Source organism: Furipterus horrens, unplaced genomic scaffold (genome assembly GCF_987537825.1).
Source record: "Furipterus horrens unplaced genomic scaffold, mFurHor1.1.pri manual_scaffold_7, whole genome shotgun sequence".
NCBI lineage: Eukaryota > Metazoa > Chordata > Mammalia > Chiroptera > Furipteridae > Furipterus > Furipterus horrens.
The window spans coordinates 141940573-141961519 of NW_028327177.1; the positions used below are offsets into that span (position 1 = coordinate 141940573).

The 20947-nt window shown below is 61.6% G+C and overlaps 1 protein-coding gene across 5 annotated transcripts in view; it reads right to left on the bottom strand.

Moving 5' to 3' along the window:
* The window catches only part of ITPR1 (inositol 1,4,5-trisphosphate receptor type 1), a 202376-nt gene that overhangs the window by 3809 nt on the left and 177620 nt on the right, over positions 1–20947 (bottom strand). For all 5 annotated transcript variants that reach the window (XM_090284866.1, XM_090284864.1, XM_090284865.1 and 2 more), the window contains 7 exons: positions 20637–20801; positions 16274–16469; positions 14183–14275; positions 12931–13070; positions 12292–12457; positions 9808–9968; positions 817–978 (listed from right to left, as the gene is read on the bottom strand). In XM_090284866.1, the coding sequence (XP_090140992.1) occupies positions 817–978; positions 9808–9968; positions 12292–12457; positions 12931–13070; positions 14183–14275; positions 16274–16469; positions 20637–20801 (1083 nt within the window). The remainder of the gene's footprint in view (positions 1–816; positions 979–9807; positions 9969–12291; positions 12458–12930; positions 13071–14182; positions 14276–16273; positions 16470–20636; positions 20802–20947) is intronic.

Consider the following 20947-nt stretch of genomic DNA (forward strand, 5'->3'; position numbering starts at 1 on the left):
GCCGTGTGCAGTGAGGCTCTCGTCTGTGGAGCTGCTAAGTTCCCAGGACCCGCGTGGCTGTGTCTGTCCAGGGTGTTCTGTCAGCCACAGCAAAGCCCCTGCTCACCCTCAGGGCGTGCACAAGTCCCCACACACAGCTGTGTCTGTCGCCAGGCAACCACCCGGTGACCGTGCCTGACCCTCCGCAGGCCGTCACAGGGGGGAGGAGGACATGGGGTGTGGTGCGAACCTCCCCCCACCGCCAAGGGCACAGTGTGGGTCCCAGGGACAGGCAGCAGCGGGGCGTCCGGGACAGCAGGGACGAGCCCGTGCGACCCGCCGTCCTTTGTGCCTGGAGCCAGCGACCGCTCCGTGAGGACCTGCCCATTTATCCCCGAGTCCGAACTGAAAGGTCCTGGGTGCAGAGCTGACAGAGTCGGGGGCCGAGAAGCAACGTGCAAAACAGCGCGACCCCGCCCGGAGTCGGTAAGGGGGGTGCGCACCTGTCCCCCCGGTGCCAGCCGCTGCAGGGCCTGCAGGCTCCACACGGGAGCCGTGTCCTTAGGGGCCCTGAGCGGAGTGTCATGGGCTCTCCTGTGAGGGACAGTGAGGGGACGCGGTGTGCCAGCCACACTGCCCGCTGCTGCTCGGTCCCTTCTCTGTCCGGGGGACAGAAACGTCAGCATCTTACCACGAGTGCGGCTGTTTTTTCCTCAACACATTAAGGGCGTGGCGTGTGCGCAGGTGTGTGGCATGTGTGTGGCGTGTGCACAGGTGTGTGGCGTGTGTGCGCAGGTGTGTGCCGTGTGCACACACTGGCAGACGGGACCTTCTCACCTGATCCTTCAGCTCGGACAGCTGGCCGGAGAGGTTCGTGACCAGCTTCATGGTGGACTCCAGCTTCTCCTGCAGGTTCCTCAGCTCGTTCTGCTCTCCCTCCGAGTCACTGCTCACCAGGGACATGGCCCTCATGCGCGGGAACCAGTCGAGGTTCCTCTCCTAGAAGCCACATGCGAGAGAAAAGGGGGGTCACTCCGAGGCGTCGGGACGAGACAGGCGAGCTGGCCGTGACGCTGGCCTTCCATTAGGCTGGGTCTGTCCCTGCGGAACCCACGGACAGCGTGCATCTCCTTAATTGAATGAAGTTAAACCTCCTACGTCTGAAGACTCACTTTAAAGTCAAAGGAAAGGAGGCCTTGAAACAAGACCCCTGACTTGCCAGCACGGATGCTGCCCCCGCAAATCGCATCTCGGCGAATCGCGAGGCCAACGAGTTCTGGGTTTTAAAACTGCGGTAAAATGCACGGCACAGGCGTCACCACTGTCGCTTTAGGGGGACAGCTCAGCGGCATCGGTGCAGCCACACTGCACGGCTGTCCCTGCCCCCCACTGGAACCTCCCCTCCTCCCCCAGATGACACCGGCTGCCACTGAACACGGCCCCTGCCCGGCAGCCGCCTGCCGCGTGCACCTCTGCCCCGCCCGCTGGTGGTGCCTCGTCCTGCCTGCGCCGTGCACCTGGGAAGCCACTTGCAAACCTTCTGGAAGTGAAAGGAATGTCCTGGGTTTCCCGGGCACGTGTGAGCGATGGCAGGGGGTGAGCAGCTGAACACGGGGCCTGGCCTCCCCGGTCGGCCCCCTCTGGGAGGTTCAGACACCCGTCCTCTCTCCACTGCCTCCTTCCTGCCTGGAGACACTGCTGGGTGCCACCGGCTGGCTTGAGAAAGGCCCAGGCAGCCCCCCGCACTCGCCCCGGCCTGAGGCCTGCAGCTCACGCCTGCAGACAGGACAAGGCTGTGTCCCCCGCCCCCGCCGCCCACAGCGGCAGTTCTCCAGCTGAGTTCTGTTCCAAGAGGCAGGAGGTATTTGATAGTTCTTTAGATTGAAATCAAAGTATAAGCATTAGCTTTCTTGGAAGAAAATATAGAAAAAGTCTAACACATTCAGGAAACACTTAAGGACCACTACGTGCCTGGGGCTGAGGACACAGCAGTGGCCGCAGGCGGGGCCGCCACCTCCAGGCCTCGTCAGGGTGGCAGTGGCCGCGGTCCTCAGCCCCACGGGCTCCCACACCGAAGCGCCTGCACTTCCGTCAAGGAGAGCAGACTAAGGATGGAACGGGGGGCGGGGTGCACTGCCCAACAGGGGGTGAAGAGGAGGGTTGATGTGAGAAGAGTCCAGGGCTCCACAGGGCTCCGTTCTGAGGATTAGTCTAAGGCAGAACAGGTCCAGGCCCCTGTCCCCAGGGCCTTTAGTGCCAGGATGCTGGTGGTGGGCAGGTCTCAGGGCCCAGCTCCTCATCTGCCCCGCAGTCCGGGCTCCAAGCTGGGGGTCCCACCGGCCTGGGGGTGGGGCTGCCATGGGCATCTGTGCGCCTTGCCTCGGTGGCTCATGGGACGCGGGCCGACCCTGTTTGTTTCCCTCTGTGTTTCCCAACGCGGGGCTCCGGCCAGCCTGGGGAGCAGAGGCCCATGAAGGGCACACGGGGCCAGAGCAGGTGTCACTGCTGGTCAGGGCGTCCATCACGGCGCACAGGGAGCGCGTGGAAGGTGTCTTGCGGTCAACTACAAGGATGCCTTGACCTTGAGCCATGTCTCAGAGCGAAAACACACGCTTCTAGGGAAGTGCTGGGCTTGCTGCTACTGCCACTTCGGGCCGTCTGCCCCGGTCCTCGAGGTGAGCCGTCACCGTCTCCATTTCTTCCACGCCGCGGCCTTCCGGGCCCCGAGGTCCCTCTCCTTGCCTTCCCCCAACCTGCGCTGAACGAGGACGAGCTGAAGCCCACGCACCCCACCACCCAAACCGCTCTGCTGCGGGGGCACCGTCAGTGTGGGCCCCGAGCGGGCGGGCTGCAGACCCGAGGCCCTGGGTGTTGCCAGGATTTTCATTAGTCATCCTGGGCTGTTAGGCCAGATTGCAAATGCCCCAGGAACACCTGGGAGTTACAATTGATTAGCAATTCCGGCCAGACTGTCCTCCATTTCCACATGGCCCCGCACGGAGTCTGAGTCCTCAGGTGACGACGGGGAGGCCACCCCAGGGCCGAGAACGGGGGCAGAGAGAGACCGCCTCATCCACTGACTGACCGTCCAGCCCAGACTCACACAAACGGCCCGCTTGTCTCAGGCCCAATGACCCAGGACGCCCGTCACCCCGGCTCCCAGCCGGCCAGTCTGCGGGCCTGTAAACGCTCCCAGAATCCTGCCTTTGTGTCTAGTCAAGATCAAAAACGTCTGTGTCTCGGCTCCCCCTGCATTTTTGAGAAAGTCATGTTCAACGGAGACACTCTGTTTATACGTGAACTCATCTTGGGGTGTGTGTGGTCGGGAGGGTGGGGTCCGGTGGCTTCCGGTTCACTGGGCATCTGAGGGCTGCCTCTGTCGCCCGGGGCCCGAGCCGCCCCTCCGTGCGTCCCCGCTGCCCTGGCTGCTGGCACCTCGCATACCGATGGCATTAGGCACCGTCTGCCCCGCGCCTGCCCTGCAGCCGTTCCCGGCACAGCCAGCTCCCCCGTCAGAGCGCGCAGCAACTGCAGCCACAGCCGGAAGCGGGCTGACCACAGTCTGTGCTTCTGGTTAGCTCTTTTCTGGGTAGAGTTGGAAAAGTCCCTGCAGAGGCCAACGCTGAAGTCTTAGACGCGGGGGCGGTACTGACCTCCTCAGATGTCCTTGACTGGAAGGAGGGCGGGAGTGTGTGTGTGTGTGAGTGAGTGTGAGAGAGAGAGGGGAGGAGAGGAAGTCCGACTGCATGATGCAAATGCTAATCATTCTGAGAAGTGCTGTCTTCCCAGGTTCCGCCGCACAGGCTGTTCTAAGAAAGGCGTGTGAGGCGGCCGTCAGCCACTCAGAGCCGGCGCTCAGCTGCAGTTGTTTGCCATGTAAACAGCTCACGCGTGTTGCTGAATCCCACAGCTCGACTAGAGAACAGTGTTTCTGGTGGTGACTGGGGTGGGGGTGGGGGGCAGGGGGAGAGGGTTAAAGGGTCATGGAGAGAAGATGGGTCTGGGAGGAGTGGACCTACTGCTGCTCTGCCCTTCAGAATCCCCCCTGGGAAGATTCCAGAAGGCAAAGACTGCCCTCTCCACTCCAATGGCAATCGAAGTTCCACTTATCTGACCGAGCAAGATGACAGAGTGGGTTTTTCCAGAATGCCTGGGATGCTTAGGTGACAGGGGCGGTGGGAGGGCTGGGGACGGGCTCGTGGCCTCCCCGTGTGTCTGACCCTCAGAGAACGTCTGGGAGAGGCGCGGGGAGGGCTGGAGCAATCCTTAGCTTTTCAAAGGCAGAGAGAGAAACCAGACACTGTAAACCATTTGCCCCTTTCGTGAGTCAGGGCGGTGAATTCCACTGAAGAGGAAGGCTCATCTCTGGAGCCCCACTTTCTGAGACCACAGCGAAGAGCGAAGCCAAACGCAGCCTCTGCTCCTCTGGGTGCGGAGTGGCCGCAGCGGTCGCTCGGCGGGGACTGTGCATCGTCACTCCCCGCAGCTGCTGTGCCTTTTCCAGAAAGCCTAGCTGCAGAGGTGGGTCCTGACTGTGAACTCGGCACAAAGACCAGGGGCTGGGGGGCAGCGATGAGACCGGGTACCGAGGGGTCCCAGAGCGGCGGGGCCGTTCCATGTGCAGCTGTAATGCTGACCCATGTAATGACAACGCCAGAGCGAATGGGAAGGCCAGCTGTGGCCTGCAGTTAGTAATGACGAACGTATCCACGCCGCCTCATCCGCTGTAACGAACGCCCCACGGTTACAGTAACACAGAAGGTTGATAACAGGGAAACTGGGGGGCAGAACTCCGTATTTTCTGCCCTGTACACCTAAAACTGCTGTAAAACATAGTCTAGTAATTAAAAAAAAAAAAAACTGGATCCCACACCTGGAATTAATTGGGCAGCCTCAAATTCTAGGACCTCGTTCTTTTGTTCCCAAGGTCCAGGGATCCAACGTCCCCGTAGTTCGCAGGTGCATTTCAACAGCTGCTGTGACATCAGTGTCAGTGTCGGTGGGAGGGACAGGGGGCTGCAGTCAGGAGCCCAGCACGTTTACAGGACAGTGAACGAGGGAACGAGACGGTGACCGGCCGGGTCTCTGTTTCCTTTAGGAGCAAACGGCTGGGAGAAAGGTCCCTGATTTGCAAGCATCGTGCCGAAGTACGGAATCCGTGCCACCGGCCCTGTGACAGAACTGGTCTGGAGTCAGCCTGCCCCCTGGGTCCCGAGTCCCACGGGTCAGTGTCTCCCTTCCTCTGGGGTGCAATTCCAGGTGATTCGATCTGCAGCCCCACTGCTCCCAAGTTTAGGTGTCAGCGTGGTTCCCTCCGTAAGCTCGGAACCACGGGACCCCAGCAGGCCACGCTACGCCGTCCTCGTGCCGCTGGAGCGGGCCGTGCCCTACCCACGCCCAGCTGCCAGTGGGTCTCGGGTGATGCCGTGTACCGAGGCTGCCCAGGCCGGCAGGGAGGGCCACACCCAGTTCCGATGAAACCCCTCGAGAAGCCAGCTGCAGGGCCGCTGCTGAGGTTCCTCCGGGCCCAGGCGGAGGGATTCCCGGCCCCTCTGGGGCCATGAGAAGGTGGCCCTTCCTGCTCAGCCGAAATCGCTGACTCCTGGGCACTTGGGCTGCCAGGGGAGGCCAGGAGGTCACAGAGAGGAGGGTGGGGCTGGTGACCTGAGCAGACAAGGGTGGGGCCGGTCCCCTGGAGGCCCCTGATAAAGACCAGGTGGACAACCTGCCCTCTCTCAGCTGGCTCCGGGCCAGGCTTAGGCAACTTCCCCTTCACTGTCACTTGGTCAGGAAACCTACCAGACGTCCCAAAGGTTATTTATGGCATTTCGGCCATTTTTATTGGTTTTCCTTTGTGATTTTCTTGACCCATGAGTTTTAAATTTCAATCTATTATATTTATACAATAATGATTTCTGTGTTTGCTCGTTTAAGACTATTTAAACAACTTCCCAAAGTTCTTTCCTGCTGGCTCAGGGAAAAACCCTTAGCATTAATCTTTCAACACATACGTGCACACACACCTGAATACACGTGCGTGCACACATGTACACACGTCTGCCTCCCTACCAAGTGCTCCGTACACAGTGTCCCCCATCCGTGGGTTTGCATGTTGGAAAACGCCTCTGGACTGGCGTGGTTTTGCTGAAGGTCAGTCCTGCCGAGGCGCACACTGAGCAACTGGTCACCTCTGCCACTGTCCCTGCACTTCGGTAAGAGCGGAGGGGAAGGTCCCTGACACGACTACTGGCTTGACGGTGCGTGGGAAGACGGGGCCACGGCTTGAACTCTTGTTCAGATTCCTCAATCCTCCCCCAGTCCCCACATGACTAACCGCCCCACACTCTGATCCCTAGGTGTCCCTGCCTGTCCCTGCCTGTCTTCCTCCTGCGTGCCTGCCCTCGACAGGGACCCCCGATAACCCACAATCTCCTACCGCCAGGGGAACGGGGTCCGCGCCCTCATTTTCTAGGGGAAACAGGTGCTAGGAGGAGAAACGGGGGGCCCTGTCCACCTGGGTGACCTTTCGTACCGACAACTCTGCCTAAAACGAACATCTTCCCTCATCCTCTTGTTCCCCAGAGACGTGCATCCTGAAGGGACGCATCTGACAGCCCAGAGCGCGTGCGCTCCCTGAGGACCGAGCACTGCCGGCGGACAGCATCGGTCAAGGCCACTGGCCTCGCCTGCTCGGTTGCCCCCCACGCGGCAGCCTGGCGCTGAGACAGCCCCTGTTCAGAGTGAGGAGGAAGCGATGGTGCCGAGGCCGAGGGGCCACTGTGGGCTCGGGGGCTGGGGGCGGAGGGGCACGGAGGGCAGCCCGCGGGGAAGGCGCAGGAGGAGGGCCAGGGCACAGAGGGCGGCCCGGGTGGTGAGCAAACGTGCCCGGCACACACACAAGCAAGTACAAGTGCATCCCCGAAACACAGCCGGGCATGACTCAGCGGGGAGGCGGTCGGGCGCGAGCCCCCCCTCGCTGGCCGTGCTGACGGTGTGGCACAGCTGCACTGTGCACAGGCTCGGGGACCCCACTTGGGGCTGCCAACGCCCTGGGCCCTGCTTTAGGACCAGGTTGTGGCTCTGGTCCACTCATGGTGACAGAGAGCACCTAGCCCATCCTCCACGCAGGTCTGATTGGGGACAATTCAGAGGGAGATCTGGGGCGGGGGCAGACGGGGTCCAAGTGCTGAATGCCACCTGATAAAGGGTGGCCGCCTGTGCAGCGCACAGGAGATGGTGACTCCCCAGCCTCCAGACCAGACGGCGGAGTGTGCGGGGAGCCTGGGCGGGGAACTTGGGCTTGGCAGGCGCGCCGCGCAGCTGCCGCGGTCACGGACGGGCCCCAGCGCCCAGGGTGGGGGCGCGAGCACGCCTGGCTGGCCGGGAGGCGACATGCTGTTTCCAGCCACGGAGAAGCCGTGCCAAATGCCACACACCCCCCACCCCGCCCCCGCGCGCCTGTTCTTGACCTCTGCCCAGCGCCGCGGACTTCAGACGCGTCCTGGGAGTGGTGTCCGCGCGCGCCCACGGCGAGGGCGTTCGGAACCCCAGGGACACTGTGACCGTGCTGGTGGCCGCGCAGGGCAGGCAGGAAAGCCGATGGAAGTGCCACCAATGCCGATGTCCCCTTCCCAGGACCTCAGTGAGCCCTCCCCATGGGAATTCCAGGACAAGGCCCGGCCCGTCACTGTGCACCTGCCCAGAGGCAGGGGTTTCCATGTCACTGCGCACCTGCCCGCAGATGGTCTTCCACGTCACTGCGTCACAGCTGGGCCCTGCTGGCCTGGCGCGGGACACAGCTCACAGGGGGCAGGTGGCAGAGGAGCGGCGAAGGAGAGCCGGGCGTCTGCCCTGCTGACCTCTGCCCTCCACACTCTGCAGCCCTGTCTGCTGGGGCCTCCCCATGTCTCAGGACCTGACCTGAGGCCCCAGGTGGCTGTGTGAACACCTCTGCTCACGCTCACGTCGCCTCTGCCGCCGCCCCGTCCCCCCTGCACACATCCCGGGCCTCACTGCTATCGACTGTGACCCCCACGTCACTCAGGTCTCCACAGTGGTCCCGAGTGACCCCTGGCCCCTGCACTGGGCCCCCTCAGGCAGAAAGCCACCGTCGTCCCTTGGAAAGTGCTGTCTGCAGACCAGACAGCACCGGGTTCTCGCTCGGGTCAGGGAAGGTGCCGGACCCGGGCCGGCTCCCCGTGAGACAGACGGTCGGGGGCGCAGGTTTTGAGTTCCCGTTTTGCCCTTTGCCCTTGTGAACACACCGCCTCCTGACTGTGCGTCCGTCTTATCAAAGACAGCTGCCCACGGGGGGAGGCCGCTGCCTGCGGCTCTGCATCGTCTCGCTGAGTCCCTGCGTGGTAGCGGGTTAGTCGGGTTCCATCTGCTCACGGACTTGGGTGCTGGTAGCACCTGGGAGAACACACGGTGCGCCCATCCTGCGGGCTGACGCCCAGCCCGCCAGCATTACTGCGGAGCGCCTCGTTCCCACGCTCCTCCCGTTCCCGCGAGGCCTCCCCTCTTCTGAAGGTGGGCAGGTCAGCACCGTGGGGGACAGGAGAGGAGCAGGGAGGCGAGGGTGACGGGGTGGGCTGCATGCCCGCAGGGGTGCGCCAGGAGCCGGGCCAGTTATAGCGCTGCCTGCGGCCCAGGGATGGACCTGCCAGCGAGCCCAGTGTGATCACAAGAACCTGACCCAGGACTCGGGGCCCCTCCTCCCGCGACAGAAGCCCTGGCCCTGGGCAGGGAACGTGAGCAGAGGACGCCACTGAACGCACAGGCGGGGTCACACGTCTGTGACCGGCTCCGTGCGGAAAGAAAGGGTCAACCCTGCCCGGCCGCAGTAGTGACAGACACTTCACGCTGCTAAATATAAGAGGGAGGAAGACGCAGGCATTTTCCACAGCAGGGACTCGTGGGGGCAAGACGCCCGTTCTGCCTTCCCTCCCCGCAGCAGCAGCGGCAGCGCCCGCAGCCAAGTCCCTCACACGGTCTGGACGTGTGGGAAAGGCGTGGCGTCAGCTGTCCGCGCTGGTCGCTCCGGCTCTCTGTCCATCTGGCCCTGCAGTCCCCTCCTCCCTCGGAGGCCGGGACCTGTGGGGCCCGCAGGCCCATCTCAGTCCCACCACCCAGTGGGTGTGCGAGGTGGTGCTGACCCGGTGACGGGAGGTGCCTCGGGTCGGAAGGCCTGGGACGTGCCCAGGGTTACGCAGCCAGGAGGCGGCGGGGCCGGGGCCCAGACCGTGGGCTTCGGCCCGAGACCCGGTTCTCAGGTACCAACGACGCCACGGCAGGCAGCCCCCGGCCCCGGCTCTCCGCTTTATCTGCACCCCAGTGACCCGCTCAGCGGCGTTCAGAAGCCGCAGGTATGAAGGGACAGCTGGCCTGGGACCCCGGCACCCGTGTGCTGTCTCCACGGAGCCCTGCCCTGCACCCGGAAGGCCTGCAGCAGCGTCCCCCGCGGGACACAGGGGCCTGAACTCCTCCCTCGCACGGCCCATCCCGACGGCCAGCACAGTGTCCCCCGCACGGCCGGCCTGGTCCCCACACGCGACCCAGTCGTGCCGGACGGTCCCAGGCGGTCATTTTCTGGAGACATCTCTCAGAACCCAGGTCTTGTTTCAGGCAAAACCAACCCGCCCGCCAACCCGCTCACGCCGCCCACGGGCAGGAAGCGGCCGAGCCGGCGCAGGTAGAGCTCACCGAACCCCAGCCCCGGGACGTGGCCGGGCCTCCGCGGCCCCTCTTACCACGAGCGCCGTGCCGCCTGCCCGCCGCCCCGGAAGGCCCCCGAGAGGACGCGTGGGGCCCCGCCCCGGGCGCGCTCACCTGGATCATCTCGGCCACGTAGCTCTCGGGGCCCGTGTACTCTGTGGAGTCCTTGACCTTGACCAGCACGATGAAGCACAGGTAGTGCCACATGTTGTGCTCCTCCTGGATGTGCTCCTCGAAGGTGACCGTCTTGTTGTCGAACTTGTCCCTTTCCAGGCCTGCGAGAGAGGGCGCCCGTGAGCGGCCCCGGGGGCGGGGCTCCGGTGACGCGTCAGGCCCCGTCCTCGGGTGGGTGGCCCCGGGAGACGCCCCGCGCGGGCAGGTTGCGGGGTCTCGAGGAGGCGGGCTTGGGACGGAAAGGCCCCTCCGCGCCGCCGGCTCTCCAGCTGTCAGCGTATGCTCCGCACAGGCCTCAGGGCGCAGGGCTGAGCCGGCACATCGACACGAACAAGGGGGGCCGTGGGGCCCGAGCCCCCGCTGCCGGAGAACGCGGCACAACCACGCAAAGGGGTCGCAGTGAGAGGCGCCGGTGTGAACCCACCCCTTCCGTACAGAGACACGGATAGACATGCATGCATACGTGCGTGCGCACACACGTGCACTCACACACACGGGCCCAGTAACCTGTGCGCTCAGAAGCCAACGGGAGCGAGCACACCTCGTCCCCACATCTTGGCTTCTCCATGCCACTGTCCACTAAACAGGTCCAGTGCTCCGCGGTCCCCCCGGCTGATGGCAGGCTGGGTCCGGAAGGCACAGGGGAGCGAGAGCCTGGACTGCCTCGTATCTCACGGTGTTAAAGAAGCGAGGGGGACGACAGACACGAACGGGGATGTCGCAGCCCAGCGCCCGCCTGCGGGGTGCCCACGGGCGACCTGAGCACCACACGGATGTGGCAGGAAAGGTTCTAATCCACTGAATACAGTAGGAACCCAGGAATCCATGCTGTGACAAATACAAACATACATAGATACGGGAGGAGAAGAAAAAGTTATTTTTTAAAATAAAAAGCCAAGAAATGTACAAGATTAATAAGGACTCATCGCTGGGCAGCCGCCGTGGTAACAGATCCAGGCAGGAGTCAGCAGCCCTGGGTGCTAGAGCTGGTGGTTCCTGTTTCATTTGAGGAATAAGATAGTTACACTGTCTCCAAGTGTCTCCCCATAAAGTGGCTCTTAATTGCAAAGAGAAACAAAGTAACTCTGTGATGCGGAAGGAACCGCAATTACCCACTAACCAAGGGGCTGGCCTCCTGGGCCCTGCATGGCAGGCCCTGAGGACACACGTCTCTGCCAAGTTCCCGTAAAAACGCAGGGCCTCAGCCTCCCCGTGAGGACACGCCAGGCACTGTGACGACGAGCCACCGTCTACGAGACAACTGACCTACATTCTTCAAAGATGTCAGCGGAGGCCACCGGGGCGGGGCGCCGGGTGCGGCACATGGCCTGGGACTTCCGTGCGCCACAAGGGCCTTACTGGGGTCAAGGGTGAAACCGGAATGAGGTCTGAGATAACAGAATCACCCGTTTGCTGATATGCCCATTCTGATCATTATATAGGAGGTAAGTAAGGGAAGGTCCTTGTCTTCAGGGACGATACACTGAAGTATTTAGGGACAAAGGACAACTGTGTCAGCCTCTCTCCAACTCTTCGGAAAAACCCCAAGTATGTGTGTGAGAATATAGCAAATGAACTAAAATATTAATATTGGGGAATTTGGGTGAACCGCAGACAGAAATTCTTTGTACTAGTCTTATGATTTTTCTGTAACTTGGGAAATTATGTGAAACAAAATGCTTTAAAGGATTTTAACAGGAGCAAAGTTTAAGTTTTTTTAATGGAAAAGTGCTCCTTTTGGAGCATATAGGCCAGCAGAAAATATACAGACTTGCTAACTCCATTATGAACAACGCTGAAATGATTCGCCAGCCCCGATTCCTGCACGGGGACCTCACATTTACGTGTCGGCCCGAAGTGAGGATGACGACGATTTTTTGGTAGCCCATGCCCCTCCCCTATGGGACGTTCACTACCTGTCACCTACACTGTGCGGGTCCCAGCCCAGGAGGGGGCATAGCCCAGCTCTCCCAAGTCCCACTGTCATCAGACAGGTTCACATCACTGCCACGTCACGGACAAGAAGCACAGGTCCAGAGACCGGAGGTGACCAAGGCAAGGTGACAGGCCGCTGGTGGCAGAAGCTCACGCAGCGCCAGCTCTGAACTCCCACACACGTGCAGGCAAACAGGGCTCCTTGCACGCGACGCCTGACACCTGCACCATCAGCAGCGAAGACGTCTCGGGCTGGAGCTGGATGGAAGGCTCTATTCTAGTTGCTTCCGGACAAGGGACGCTTGGGTGCCCCAGTGACAAAGAGACCCCGAGGTGCATTCATTTCAAGTGATGCGCGGCCGCTGGCCTGCTCCCCAAGGCCCGCTCCTCACCGCGTGCTGGCCCTCGGCGCTCCAATCGCCGGCTAGGGCGAGGTGGCAGCAGGGGCCCTGGCCAGGGCAGGCCTCTGTGGGGGCCCGTGGCACTCACCGCAGATGAAGCACGTGGTCTTCAAGATCTCTTCCTTCTTCTGCTTCTCGCTCCTCAGGTCCGCGAAGGTGTCGATGATGACGCCGAAGATGAGGTTCAGGACGATGATGATGACCATGAAGAAGAAGAGGAGGTCGTAGATGACTCTGGCGGCGAAGAGGGGCTCCTGGAACGGGGCATCTCCGTCAGCAGGGTGCCCCCCACCTCCGGTCTGCAGAGTCAGGGCAGCAGGCGGGGGGGGGGATGCTCCACACACCCAAGGCAGATGTCCCGTTTCGACACCTGGGTGCACCCCGACCCGCCTTCTCTGGCAGAACTTACACAGGGTGTCAAACTTTAACAGCCGCCCGTGTCTCTTTCCGTACCCCATGTCTGAACTGTGAACTCTCCAGTGCTGTGTGACCCGTGGGGGTGGGGAGCTTCCTGGGAACCAAGGGGTGCAGAAGTGCACCCAGGTGGGCCAGACCCAACCCTAGGGAACGGTCACTGAAGTGTGACTGGGGGCTGGTCCCCTTGCCCAGTGTCAGCACGTCAAACGGAGAGAGAAGTGGCCCCAAGGAGCTCCCTGGGCTGCCTGAGCGGCTTCTGCCTGTGCCCCAGCCCACCGGCCCTCCATGCACTCCCCGGGGACGCAGCCACCTCTTTGGACGGCTTCCTGAGCACGTCGCCCACGCCGCCGCCGCTCCGCAGCCCGTGGCTCAGCACAGTGACGATGCACATCAGCAGGGTCTCGCACGTGTGCTCTTGGTCCCGCTCTGTCTCATCGGCGGGGAGCAGCTCTGCCAGCGTGAGCCGCAGGGCAGGAACAAAAGGGAAAGATGAAGAGCTCAGGCGTCACATGCTGCCTTTTGAAAAGCCTCAGTCGCCTGGCGCGGTTCTGTTTTCGTCACTACCCCCCCCCCCCCCCCGCGCACTTCCTGAGCCCCGTCAGAACTGCCCTTCGCACCATCCAGTCTCCTACACGCCCTGTCCTTTTCAGATTTTAAGCTCCGGTCCCAGTTCTGAACAGGCGTCCGATCTGAGAGAAGCTGCTAATACCCGGGGCCACCAGCCCCCTCCTCCAGCCGAGGGCAAGGCCGCTGGACCCAGGCTCCCGCCTGGGGGTGCCGTGAGGGCTAAAGCCAGCAGGTTTCCTGGGCGAGCCACTTTAAACAGAGCCTGTCTGCGCCCCCCCCACCCCCGTTTCTGGAGGCAGGTTTGTGCCCTGCTCCCTCCGCCCTCTTCTCCTGCTGCAGCGGGCGTGGTCTTACTGAAACACGGATCTCACCCAGTCACTCCCCTCCCAACAGCTTCCAGTCGTGCCTTGGATGCCACTTAACCTCCTTAGCCTGACACGTGGGGCCCTTCGTGATCTGGCCCTTTGTCCACTGCTCTGGCTTCGTTCCTGGCTACTCTTCTTCCTCAGAGCCAGTATCTCCCTGAGCCTTCGGACAGGCTGTTCCCGCCCCCTGGGATGCCTGACACCCCACCCGCCTGCGTCCACCATGGCACTGATCTGGGCTCGCTATCACCTCCCTGGGGACACCCCTACTGCACTCTCAGGCTGGTGCCTCTCTTCTGTACTCCACCCTTATTCCTGGCTTTTAGCAACTCGCAAGTGATCCCCTGCTTGCATGACTGTCTGCCCTTCCGCCCCCCCGACTTTTATAATTGTGTCTTAGCGGGCAGCCCGGTCCCTGGCATGCAGTCGGCTGAATCCACAAAGCCGATCTTCTCCTCCCCTGCAGACTTCCTTCCCCTCGGTTTCCCTCCATGCCCCTGACCTTTCCCCTTTGCCCCTGGCCACGCTTCTGGGCAGAGACTCTGTGACAAATGACTCCAATGTTGGGGCACCCCCACACCTCCGGAGGGGCCTGGCCCTAGCCTGGGGCCAGAGGCCATGAGGTCCTACCTCCTTCGGGAGCAACGGAGGAGCAGTTGTCCTCAGTCCCCACCCCGCACACGTCAGAGGGCAGGAACTCGCTCGCCAAGCTCTCGGGGGTTTCTGGGGGAGAGAAGGGTGTATTATGAGGCACAGTTTCATAGCAGACGGTCACCCTACCATCCTGCACATAAATCCAAAGCAGAGCTGCAACTGACAGTTCCGCGCGGGGATCTGGGTGGGAGAGAAGCCAGGAATGCTGGGTCCTGGAGGCTCACTGGGGACCTCGCACTGCAGCAGCAGCACCTCTCCAGCCTTAAAGGCCAACAGCTGAAGCTCACGGGCCTGGCAGAGCCCTGCGCGGCTCCCACCACGTCTGCACCAGCGCCGCCAGCGGGCAGGAGCGGGCGTCCAAGGCTGGGCCGCTGGGGCTCAGACCCCGGGACAGTTGGCAGTGAATGCCACTTCATGTCAACGTGGAGGCTGCAGTGACAGACGGCTTGAGGTGGGGGGCCGAAGGCCGTGTGGCTTGGTCTCCCCCATTCTACCCGGTTCTTTGGGCGCAGGTGCCTGGCTACCTGATGAAAACCAGAGTAATTCACTAAGCGGTTTCAGGTATTTTCACTGAGGGAGAAGAGCCCTTGGGTGCCACTCAAAGAAACGAGCATTCTTTTTCCCTTCTCAGGACTGGAAATCTTGTCTGTTCTGGCTGCATATAGAAATAGCACAAGCTCATGGTGGAACGGGCCCAGAGTAAGCAAGCCCAGAGCTGGCCATGGTTACCGGTTGGAGTTATATTCTTCCATGTTTGAAGAGATGTCAACTTTTTTTTTTTAAAGATTTTATTTACTTATTTTCAAAGAGAAGGGAAGGGAGGGAGGAAGAACCGGAGAGAGACATCAACATGTGGTTGCCTCTCGCTCGCCCCCAACTGGGGACCTGGCCTGCAACCCAGGCCTGTGCCCTGACTGGGAATCCAACCGGCGACCCTTTGGTTCACAGGCCGATGCTCGATCCCCTGAGCCACACCAGCCAGGGCAAGAGATGTCAAGTTTTGAATTTACAGAACAACAACGACGGCCGTACATGACCGTATCTGTGGGTACTGTTCTGTGGAGGTTTATAGAGATGCCTCCCACACGCAGGGCCCCAGGGTGGACTGTCACGAACGCACCACAGCCTGGCATTTGGACGCTCCCGGTGTCCCTCGGCAGGGAACACACTTCTCTCCAGGTCTGTTCCTGCCTGCACTGGGCAGGCTTTCCTCTCAGGGGAAATCCCTAGAGGCAGGTTTCCTAAGCCAGAGGGATGCCTACGCCCATGTTCTCCATGTATATACGGTCAGATTGTTTCACGAGGAAGTTGTGCTATTTAAAAACACGCCTGCAGTGAGCACGTCCAGAGCAGGAGCTGGACCTGCATGCTTAGCATCTGATGTACTGGGTTGGCCAAGAAGTCCATGTGCCTGGATTCCCGTACGACAGCTCTCGGAGCGCTTAGCTGTCTGTCACTGTGTTTGAAATAACTTTGTTAGATTGTATGGTGACAGCTGTCCTAACAGCGTGCATTTAAAAAACACATCAAAATTGAATTTTTGTGTAGCCATTTAAATATTGAAGATGGAAGAAAATATGTAACATTTTCAGCATGTCATCCTTTATTATTTCAAGAAAGGTAAATGTGCAACTGAAAAGCAAAAAAAAAATATCTGTGCAGTGTACGGAGGAGGTGCTGTGACTGATGGAACACGTCAGAAGTGGTTTGTGAGGTTTCGTGCTGGAGATTTCTTGCAGGACAATGCTCCTCGGTCGGGCGCAGTGGAAGCTGCTAGCGAGCAAATCAAGACATTGAGAGCAGTCAGCGTTCTACCACGCGGGCGAGAGCTGACGCTCAAGACATTCCAATCAAAAAGTTATCGGTGAAAATGAAAAATGTCTCTCATTTTACTGAAAAAAGCATACGGGCTTCTTGGCCAACCCCTACCACAGCCCCCCTTGGATGAAGCGAGAACTGAGCCCGTATGCGAGTCCACACCCTGGGAGGTGCCTCCGTGGTCCCAGCGTTTTCTGCAGTCCAGTTACGATCAGGAAACTGCCTGCCGACGGAAGATCCCGGACCCACCTGGGAGAGCGGTTTCATTGGGCAGCCTGTCCACTTCCAAAATGAAGTCGTCCTTGAAGAAGAGGTAGCCCACGATGGAGAAGAGGTACACCAGGATCAGAGCTAGCACCGCCGTCAGGATGATGGACCGCCCGTTGCGGGTGACGCTCTTGATGACGTTGAGCAGGGTCTCTTCTCTGTACACGAGGTCGAAAAGCTTCAAAGGCAAACAGAAAGACAGACATGGGACGACACGAAGCGGCCCCTCTGTCGGAGGTTCCCTGACAGCCCGTAACGAAAGCCGGGAGCCCCGAAGCGTTATCCCGTGCCTGCCGCTTCACGCCGGCTGTCCTCACGGAGGAAGATGAGGTGGGAAAGTGGGGACAAGTGGCCAGAGAAGCAAGCAGGGAGCAGAAGCAGCTCCAGGGGCAGCATTCGGTGTGAGGCCCGGGGACAGGGAAGGCACAGGGCTGTACCAGCGAGTTTCGGGGAACAAGGGAGAGCGAGGAGGTCCTGGCGTGCGTTCACTTGGGGAGTGTTTCCTGAGCCTCGGCTGAGGGCCACTCGAGAGGTCGGGCTGGGAAGCCCTGTCCTCGCCCTTCTGGAGCGCCGTGTCCTGCGGGGGCGCCATGCCGGCAGCCAGGACGCCGGCCTCACAGGGGTTCCAGTCCTGGCTCCCCTGTGAGCTGCTGCCAGGGCCCTGGGCTGGGACTTCCCTTCCCCTCTGGGCCCCAGGGCCCTCCTCTGCAGATGGCAGGACAGAGAGTGACTGTGAAGAATAATTAACGACGTATGTATGCGGTACTTAGCACATGGTCACACCTATGTGCTGAGTAAATACAGCCAACTGGTAATTATCATTAATTTCCTGATACAGAGACTGGGCCAAGGCCGCACAGATAGTCCGTGGCAGGGACACCAGGAAGCCTGACTCCTCCCATGCCCTCGTGGGGACAGAGCCCTGAGGTCACAGTGTGCTCCCATCTGGGCTTGCCCTCTGCCTGGAGGCCTGCTCTTTGCAGGAAGGTGGCGTCAGGAGAGAGGGAGGATCCCTGTAGGTCCCTGCAGGTAGGGACCGCGGCTGGCTTCCTCAAACTCTCGGGTACCTGGCTGCGGGATGGCAGGGTGTCATGGCAGAGGGGTGCTGCGGGGTGGCCCTCAGACGGGGCGGGGGGCTAGTTTTGATCTGGCCTCTGTGCTGCCCCGGCCCTGAAGGCCCTAGCTGCCCCGCTGCGGCTTCTGCCAGCCAAGTGAGCCCGGGGACGCGGGTCTGAACCTGACTGCGTTCTGTTTGCTGTAAGATGTCCATGGAGCCATGGAGCTCCCTCTCTAAACCTCGGTTTCCTCATCTGTAACACTGGGCTGAGCTCGCTGACCTCCCAGTCGCCTCCAGAGTAGAATTTTACATCCGAGTGCATTTTCTCGTCCACGGGCCCCCTGCCTCCATGACACCTACCTGTGCCCTGGGACCAGAGGGCAGGGCACCGGGAATGCGGGGAACTTAAAAGGCAGCGAGGAGGAGCTGGAGTCGCTAGAAGAGGATGACGGGCTCACGCTGGTGGGGGTTAAGGATCACCCGGCAAGTGAGTGCCTGCCGGCCACCGGCAGTGACGCCCCTGCCGGCCGAGGAGCGGGGGTGGGGGGGTGGGTAGGGGTGGAGGGGGGCAGGCAGCCCCAGGCCTCGCCATGACGGAGGGCATGTCTCTTCCCTCAAGATCATTTCTGACTTCGAAGCCATGGATACGCACGCCGATACGAAGGAAAGCCTTTCTTCTAATGAGACCATTATGTGTGTTGCATGGGACAAGCTTTGAAACCACAGAAAAGCACAAAGACAAACAAAAAACCGCCCGTCACCCCACTATCTACAGACATCTGCGTGATGAGTTATTTCCTTTGGCCTCACTGCATTTGAGAAAATGTCACGTATGCATAGGTGTGTTTACAAAACTACTACAGCGTCATACCAGGCAGTCCCAGACACGCACGATCGCCTACATTAAAACATACAGGGACCACCTCGGTACCTGCCCCGACGCTGACCTGTCCAGTGAGCTCTGGGCGCATTTCCAGAGATGGAGTGGTTGGGTCAAACGTCTAAATGTTGCCCTGCCACCTTCTGGAAGGTTCTACCCCTCGTCGCTGCAAGGGACGGCCGGCGCCCATTTCTGCCGCGCTCTCTAGACCCGGCACGACCCTGTTCCTGACGTGTGGCAGGCGGGACACGGGTCAGGCTACTGTTGCGGTCGTTCCCAGGTTTTCTGTCTGGCAGGATTTCTCCTTCTGTCACCTGCCCGCCTGTCTGTGAACGCTGCCCATTTGCATCCCGGGCTGCGGACACTGAATGCGGGCAGGGGAGCAGGCTAGGCCCCGGTGACCCCCGCCCCCTCTCCGGCTGCTGGCATGGAGCCTGCACGCCCAGCGGCGGGGGCGTTTGCCCTGGGGGTCTTGCTCCAGTTCCTGTCCCAGGCTTTCCTTATTTGCGGGAGAATGTGAATGGTTTCAGTATTTTGTCGGTGGCTGTCAACACACACGTGAAAAGCTGCACTTGGCCCCAAGAGGAGCGAATCACTTACGATCACAGACGGTCAAGACCCAGGCAGGGGAGACACCCAGGGCACCAAGGGGAGGCGTCCAGCCCCGGGCGGGGCGGGTTCTGCTTCTCTAAGAGGGAGCTGAGCCCCCAGGGCCTGACGCTCCCCCGGGTGATGGCTGGATCTGAGGCCAGCGGGGCGGATGCCCGGGCCGCGGAGCCGGGACCGCAGGGAGCAGACGAGAGCCGCTGCCCCGTCTCCGCCATGTGCTCGCTGGGGCTTGGGCAAGCTCCCTGGCCCCCGAGCCCCAGTGTTGCACCCCCCCCACTCTGCAGGTGTCACCTGCCGCAAAGGTGGCTGGGGGACGGCTCTCAGAGGAGCTCACAGCGAGCGCCTGGCGGCACCTCGGCCGCAGGACGGCGAGGCGCACGGGGCAGGCACAGTGCTGGCCGGTCCCCCGTGATGTCTCCCACATCTGGTGCTGGCACCGCTGGCGTTGCGAGTGACCCGGAGAAGGACACGCACGTGGACAGAAAAGGAAACAAAGGCAGCCAGATGCAGATGGCAGGGAAAGCCAGGGGGAGACGGCGTGGTCTGCAGGGACCCCCCGGCCCCTCCTGACCCCCCAGACCCTCAGCAGGGACGGCACAGGCCACCACTGGGCTCTGCCTCCTGCCGAGGGCGGACGGGGCTTGGCTGGACTCTAGACTGAAGCCTCCCTGACTCGCCAACCGGAACCCCACCCAGGGACGGGGCTTCTGGAGGCTGGGAGAGGTGCCCGGGGCTCGGACACCCCGGGAACGGGGCCAGGAGGGGCCATCTCAAGGTGTCCAGAGACCTTCTGCCTACGAGCTCACAGCCTGGCCAGAGCTGCAGGAAAACGAGGGCCAAGGCCCCAAGGCCCACGGCCACGGAGGGAGCTAACCTGCTGATCCCGCTGGCGACACCCGTGGGACTGGGTGGGGGAGGGGAGGGCGCATGTGATGACCGAGACAGAAGTGTGCACAGCGCGCAGCACGCGGGTGCGGCAGGGACCCCCAGGGCCACCCCCACGACAGCCCTGCTGGGGAGATGCATCGTGCGCCCATCTCATAGCTGAGCAAACGGAGGCCCCGTGGGGAGCACCTCCCAGAAAAGCTCCCCTCCCTCTGGCTTGTGCAAGTGCCTGGTTGGAGCCGACCCTTCTCATCCCGCAGACCCCGTCCTACGCCCCGGCCCCCGCGGACGGGCTGGCCTGCTGTGCTTAGATGCAGGTGCGAGGAGGCAAGGTTTCTGCAGGTCTCGGGTCCCTCTAATGACAGGAGAGGACGACACACTTGGTGTGGGACTCAGAGACCAGCTCCCGTCACACTGTCAACTCACGAAGCCCCTCGGCTCGGACTGGGACAGGGCCGCCTCCACCAAGAAGGCCTCCTGGGCCACACACCTCTCAGCTCCCTGCTGGGTCCCAGGCCTGTGGCGACCGCGCCCCCCACCCCTCCTGTCACTACATGCTTTTGCCGGAGCTGCTCAAGATGCTGGACTCAAAAACATGCTCCTCGGCAAGCACCGGCCGAGCCTGAGAAACAAAGAAAAATGAAGCCATGCGTCTCCTGACCCGGATTGTGGGTGCCATCTGTCACACGAAGTACAGGTGTGACGAGCCTGGAGCAGCGTGGCCACGCTCGCTGGCTTCTGGCAGCGGACCTGCTCCCTGGGTGGCTTCCCATGGACCCCGCAACGCCGCAGACGGGGGCGACTGCCCCGGCAGACCAGGCGCAGCCCTCGCCGCGCACAGGGCGGGCCTGTGACAGGGGACACGGGACCCTGCCCTAGTCTCGCCGCGTCCGCTCCCGATGCCAGGCGCTCACCAGCAGGCTGTAGAAGAATTCGTGCACGAATAGCCCCAGCGCGCAGGTCAGCAGGTACAGCAGGTGGTACAGGAACTCCACGTCCAGGATCATGGCTCGGTAGCCCCTCGTGAAGGTCCCGCAGTTGCCCACAAAGCTCATGAGGAAGATGATTTTGTTGCAGACCTGGGAACGAGGGGGACAGTCACGTGAGCACAAGTGCACCCCGTCTCGGCCCCTCCGTGAGGGCGCAGGGCAGGGACGGCGCCCACACCGAAGCGTCCTCCGCATGAGCGCCCACCAAACCTGCCGGGAGCCACGCGGTGGGCCCG